The sequence below is a fragment of the Aythya fuligula genome, chromosome 2, assembly GCF_009819795.1.
Source record: "Aythya fuligula isolate bAytFul2 chromosome 2, bAytFul2.pri, whole genome shotgun sequence".
NCBI lineage: Eukaryota > Metazoa > Chordata > Aves > Anseriformes > Anatidae > Aythya > Aythya fuligula.
In genome coordinates, this window is record NC_045560.1 from 134,453,805 (window position 1) to 134,460,454 (window position 6,650).

The 6,650-nt window shown below is 46.7% G+C and overlaps 1 protein-coding gene across 2 annotated transcripts in view; it reads right to left on the reverse strand.

The window, feature by feature from the left end:
• RUNX1T1 (RUNX1 partner transcriptional co-repressor 1) overlaps window positions 1–3,754 on the reverse strand; it is a 111,762-nt gene extending 108,008 nt beyond the window's left edge. For both annotated transcript variants that reach the window (XM_032182359.1, XM_032182358.1), the window contains exon 1: window positions 3,505–3,754. In XM_032182359.1, coding sequence (XP_032038250.1) covers window positions 3,505–3,532 — 28 coding nt within the window. In that variant the 5' untranslated portion in view covers window positions 3,533–3,754. The remainder of the gene's footprint in view (window positions 1–3,504) is intronic.
• Window positions 3,755–6,650: the final 2,896 nt, after the last annotated feature.

The following is a 6,650-nucleotide window of genomic DNA, read 5'->3' on the forward strand; positions in this document are numbered from 1 at the left end:
TATAAACTTATATAAATATTCCAGGTTGCTATTAAAGGCTGTATGAAAAACAGCAGGCTGCTAAGTACATGGCGCAAAGTTTTTAAATATATTCTGATTTAAAATAATTTCTTTATGCAGGTTCTTCAGACAAACCATGAGAAATAACCTCTTCACAACACCAAGTTCACGTTTTATTTCAGCTGATAATGCTTCTTGATCTCTGCATGACAACTTAAGTTTCTGCAGAACAAAGAACATGATCTCCCCCCCAGTCTAACAAATCTGAAGCTCCTGCAATAGCAACATACTAATATCCTTATTCAATTAGCTAAAGATTTAACAGTAATGGACTGTGGCAAGTGGATTTGAAAGATGAAAATGACAATTGCAAGCCCTTTCTCCCATCACCCCCAATGCAAATACTGCAGATGCTTATTTCATCCAAAGTGTCTGGCAATGAGGGGTTTGCAGGCTGCACGGTACCTCAATGAAGTGAGCTTCGCATTCAATGCCTGTCGTCTGAAGTTCGTTTCAGAGAAGTGAGAAACAGGATTTGACAGGGAAGAATGTCCTGAACTGACTAGCCACTGGCCAGCACTCCAGGTGGAGCTATTTTTCTCCCCTTTATTCTATAAACAATACTTCTAGCATAAAACTCCATGTGCGCGCAGGCATACATAGTGTTAAGCATATACAGATGAGATGCCGTGTGATGTTTTACTGGTCCATTATTTAGGCAAGAAACGAGTTAACGTTAAGGTGGTCAGAAATGGTAGAAGGCAATGTTTTACTTGAAAAGATTTTGGAAACTATTTAAAAGCTCGAAGCCTTTGAAGAAAAACAACTCGTGCAGCAGTTGCCAGGAAGCAGTGACCTAACACTGCTGTCTGCATTCCATTACAAACAGAATGGTTCTTGTCTCCTCCAGCCCGCTTCCACCGTCCTGCGACGCGGGGCCAATGTCTCGCCGCTATCTCCCCTACTCCTGGCCTGGCTTCAGCTCACCGGAGCATCTACAGGCTTACGGGTGGGGTAGGTTTATGGTGGAGCGGGTTTTTGGTGGGGCTCGAGGCTTTTCTTCACGCTGGTGCGTGATTTGAGACTTCTGTGACAGAAAGGAAAAGTGATGCAGGAATTGAAAGTAGCAGCAATTACACTGCAAGTTCAGATATGATATAACTGACCTGCAAAAAGTTGTCAGTTATCAAATACCGCAGCCTCCTAACTGAAAACCTTGACAGCGAGCCTGTGGTGTATCTCGCAGCTAATGAAGCCTTTGCCAACTTTGTGTTTTCACAGACTGCACGGTTATGAATAAGCCATATTCAGATCCTTTTCCTAGTATTTTTGTCGATTGAAGGGGAGCCCCAGAAACACCTACCGCTAAAACCAGACCGTGTAAACAAGATACACTAACTTTCTTAGCATTCGGCTGAGCTGAAGGAAATTCCCTGATCATATTGGATTTCCTAAGGAAATCAGCCCAGAATAAACTGAATGAGGTTTTCAGACTTCCCATGGAAAGGTCAAGCATCAGCTTTAACAACCATTAGAAACCAGTTTCAATCCGCTGAGTTACCCAGATTCACTGAAACTGTTATCAGAAGAGCAGAGCAGAAAACCTGGACAATAGAATTCAAATCTAACAACGCCTTTCATGTCTTGCCTCAAACTACACTTAGCAAAGTTGCTTATTTAAACTTCCCATCGCATCTGTCAGGATGCAGAAACAGAGGAAATGTAAGGCTACAAGGGTATAATTAAATAAATTATATTCACCCTTAGCCCTACCATACTGTGTTTACAAATACAATAATTATGTTTCTAGCTACATGTCAAAAGAAAATATTTTCTGAGTCCTTCAAAAAACATGCAAGTATAACTCTAAGTAGAAAATAAGTCAAAACAGATTAGTAGACCAAAAATGGGGAAGGGAAAAAATAATAATAATAAAAATCCTGCTTTGGTCAGCAACTCAGACCACCATCAGGGGATAAATCAATTTGCAGCAGCTGTGGACAGCCATTTAAGTCTGGGGCCTGAACAGATTAATTAGGGGAAGCGATGTTAAAAGTTAAAGGGGTCAGAGTTACATTAAGCGCAGGAATATCTGCCGAAGCAAGCCCTCGGCTGTGCCCTCCCGAGCTTCCGAAGGGTCCCTTTGGGCAGTCGGGGGCCGGACGGGTGGCGCTGGCCGTCCTGGGGCGGCCGGCACGGCTCTCCCTGCGTCTTTAGGGTTGCGCAGCCACCTTCACCCCTTGCCATGCCTGCCACCGAGGGCGACCTGCCTTCCTCTTTGCTCTGCGGGGGCCACCTCGGGGACAAGGCATGCCGCACAGCCAGGGCGCACCGAAGCGCTTCCAGCCCTGCCGCGGTCGGCAGCGGCAAAGTTGAGCGGCTCTTTTTAGGACGGGTTTTGCTTTCTGAGGCTCTGCGGATCGCAGCCCGAGCAGAAGGGGCAGCCCCGGCCAGCTCCCCGCCAGCAGCGGGCTCCAAGGGACGCCGCCACCCGGGCGGGCAGCGCCTGCCGCGGCCCCGGGCACCGCCGGCTGCTGGAGCGACCAAAGCCGGCGCCGAGTTCCTGGCTGGGGCAGCCCCGGCCCCTTCACCCCCCTGTCCTGCTGCCTACTTTCAGTTTCTCTCTAACGCTCTGCAGGAGCAAAGGGCAGTGACAAGCCAACCGCTTCTGCTTGCCTACAAGTCACACGCGGGTGCCCCGACTAAGGTCGCAAGTCCCTTCCCTCCGCTAGCCCCGGTGCGCCCAGCCTCCTAACTTTGGCAGTAACAAAAGGGTTCCAAGTCGCCCAAAAGTCCCAGGCTCGTTTGCGTGGCCGGGAGGGTGGTTTTCATCCTTCAGCCCCCCTATCGATGGTGTTTTACCAACGTATGGAATCAGACCCTTCAGCTCAGACAGAGGAGATGCCACATTCACATTGCATTGCAGTTTTGGAAATGCAATCCCTAACGCTGCCCTGTCGTTTGGGGAAGCGAGATAACTTGCAAAAATCGCTGTGCAATTAAAGGCGGCGTGCACAGCCCGAAATATTTCTTGCAAAATAGCCTGAAGTGATGTTGCCAGTGCTACATAATCCCGTGATTAGAATGGAACAACAACAGCAAAACACCACCAGAAATATTTCAGGCACTCCGGTTCACATTGGATAGCTCGGTCATCTGGCGACAGGGGAGGCAGGAAAAAAAAATAAAAGGAAAAAAGACGAGTCCTAAATCGAGACAGAAACCCTACGCTGCGTGCTTCGGAGGGCTGTTTTCTTGCAGGAGGGGGTGCTTCGCTTCCTGGGTTTTTGAGAGATCCGGGGTGCGAGCTGGCGAGCGGGGGGACAGCGGGTGGGAAACTGCATGCAGAGCTAGCCGTGCCCGGCCCGGCGGCAACCCCGGCCCGCCCGGGTTAGTCACAGCCCCGAGCAGCCCTAGGGGCAAGGAGAAAGGGGAGGGAAAGTGGGGTTCGGGTGTCTCTCCCCCACCCCCGACCCCAACCCCGGCCCCGCGCCCCGTACTCACACTGCAGAGGACCGGAGATTCCCACCATTCGCCACGGGCTGCGAGCTGCAAATAAAAGTTCCCGTCCTGCTCGGGGGAGAGCCGGCAGCCCCGGCTGCTGGAGGGGCGAGGGGGTGGGAAAGGGGAGAGCAGCGCGGCGCGGCTTCCCTGCCCAGTCCAGATGATCCACGTCCACAAAAGTCAAAACGAGCTGAGGAGAAACTCCAGCTGCTCTTCCCCCCTCCTCTCTCTCTCTCTCTCTCGCTTTCTCTCTCTCTCTCTTTTTTTTTTTTTTTTTTTTTTTTTTTTAAAGGAGGATCAGCTCGAGAGAGAGCCTACTGGTTCCAAGGGAAAGCACGAGAACCAAAAAAATCAAGTCTCCAAGCCGCGATAGCGAACGCCCGGGTCCTTCTCCTCCTCCTCCTCCGCAGCCAGCCGTGATGTGGAGCGCAGGGAGCGGCCGCTGTCAGTGGCGGGGGCTCTGCTTGGCCCCGGGCAGCCGACGCATAGCTCTGCCCCGGGCGGTGCCGAGCCGGTGCCGTGCCGAGCCGAGCCGAGCCGAGCCGTGCCGTGCCGTGCCGAGCCGCCCAAGGATGCTCCGCGCCCGGCTCCCCCGCTAGCAGGCACCTCGCGAGGCAGGCAGCATACTGCCGGCAGCCGGCCCGGCCCCGCTACCCAGGTGCAGGGGGGGAGGGCTTAAAGCAGTGGGAGGTGATAGAGGTAGGAGACATCTGTGTCGTGAGGAGGTTAGTGGGGGTCAAGTATATGTTAACAATAGGCGAGCGCGGTCCCTCTCGGGCAGCCTGCCTGCTCTTTCTTTCTCTCGCTCGCTTTTACCGGGTGGACATCTAACTTGCTCCCTAATGATGCCTCCCCGGCTTTAAGAGTCCAGACTGCCCTGCAGTAACCCAAGACAAACACTTTCTCTAGCCATCTGGAGAGCTCCTGGCTGCTCTGCCTGTGTCTCATCACTGTGTGAAGAGACAGCAGCGCTAGAAATCAAGCCACTCTCAGATCTACTCTCTAATCCCCTTCTGTTAGCTGATTTCCAGTCAGACTGTTTGCTTTCGCATTAGATAATAGCCTTAGAGAAAACAATTATCATTTTCTTTTTCCCTTTGTTTTTTGTTCTTTATAAAGTACAGTATCGGGGAAGGCCTTCCTCTCTCTCTCTCCCTCTCTCTCTCTCTTTTTAAAAGAAATTTATAGTCTTTCATGGCTTGCAGAACCCAGATGCAATTTCACACTTTCCTGGAAGGGGATTCTGGATTCTTCTAAATGCAGAAACGCGATCACAACTGCAGTGGAAATTAATTACTATCATCCACAATTAATAGAAGCTTGCTACCATTTGACTTTGTGTTTCATTACATAATCATTTCAGCAGGCATCCATATATTTTCCGATTCATCAGTTATTCCCTTCCATGTCTCTCAGAGAATATTATTGTCAGTGATGCAACCTACGGTGAACTGGTACTTGTGCTGTCACGCTGACACTGTATAAAGAAGGCATCTCCGTGGAAAAGAACATCAACTTCATATAGAGAGGAAAAAAAGTGTTTATTTATTTATTTATTTATTTTCAGGGTGAAGATAATTGATTGGATCTGTCAGAATGGCCCAGGCATTTATTTTTTTTTTTTTTTTTTTTTTTTTTTTTTCAGATGGCAAATGTTAGGTAAAAGCATTAGTGTATAATAAACTTCTCATCAGCCTGCATTGTTTATTGCTGTACGTACACCCATACGCACACACATACATATGCTATAGGTCTGATCTTGCAAATTTACAAGTGCCTAATTTTAAGCGCTTAAGTAGACCTATTGAATGCAAAGTAACTTTACATGCATTTACAACAGGCCACATACATGTCCTGGAAAGGACATTTGTGAGCATCATTTATCCACCTCTGCGATGGGCTTTGAAAATTTGGTTGACTCTGAAAATATGTTTAAAATAAGTTTTATGATCTGAATAGATCTACTTTTTCTACAGATATCTACACAGAGCTCTAATGAACAGATTGGCATAGCGTAATAAGGGGTCAAGTTTACCTTGAAGTAAATTCAGCTCAGCAGAGCATAAATCGGGACATGTTTTGTTATACAGTGATTTTAATTTACAAAGATGGTGAGAAGCCACAAGCCTGGCACTGATTTCTGATTTAAAACCTAACTGTTTTATAGCGGTCTATTTCAAGGCCAAAATAATTGGACAATCTTTAAGAGGTATTTTCAAATATTTTTAAATAATCTAAAACCAGCATCTTTTCCACGACTGCCTTTGTGTGCTGCAGATCTAGAAACTTTAGTTGAGCCTGCAGATCTTTGTGATATGATACTTTCATCCCCATTGTTGAATATGTAAGCTGAAAAATTAGTAAGAGATTTGCCAATGGTCACAGAGTACGTTTTGTTGTAGTGTCAGTCCTAATACTTAGTCCTGATTCTTAGCATAAAGAAAAAGAAAAGAAAAAAAAAAAAAAAAACACAGCACTTACCTCTGGCTTGTACCTTTAGTCTGAAAGATCAATTGACTTTCTAGGTATTATCTTCCAAAATAGGGAAGGAACATCATTTAGAAACTCTGGAAACTCTAATCTGAGCTATCAGCTATTAAATATCCACTTACAAATTGACTAAAGTTTGCATACTTATGTTTTCTCTTTCCCTAATGAGAATAATACAGAAATCACCTTTTAAAACACCAGCCCTGGCTCGTATGGCACACCATTTCCCATTGTGCCAAGTAAGGACAAAGCCTGCTCAGATAGCAAAGTGTAACAGAGAGCAGAAAATACAGACTCCCTCATGGTAGCTATACTTTCCCCAGACATGCTGGGAGAATAAATTGACACGATTCCTAAATCCTAAAAGATCGTAACCATCAAATATTGTCATTATATTCCAAAGCTGATGACTGAAGCCTGGCTTATTGCAAACTTCTCTTACCCATACCTTTTTCTTCTCTATATTTATTTCCTGGAGAAAGTAGATATGTTTTAGTGAAAAAGGAAAAATAAACATGTTCTTTGAAAGATGAATTCATGTTTCAGGAAGAAAAAAAAAATGCAGCCTCACAGTAGACCTCACAAATACTTGGTAACTTTACACCCTGCAGATTTTTTCTGCAGACTGTAGCTGCCATGTCTGATTTGACATATGA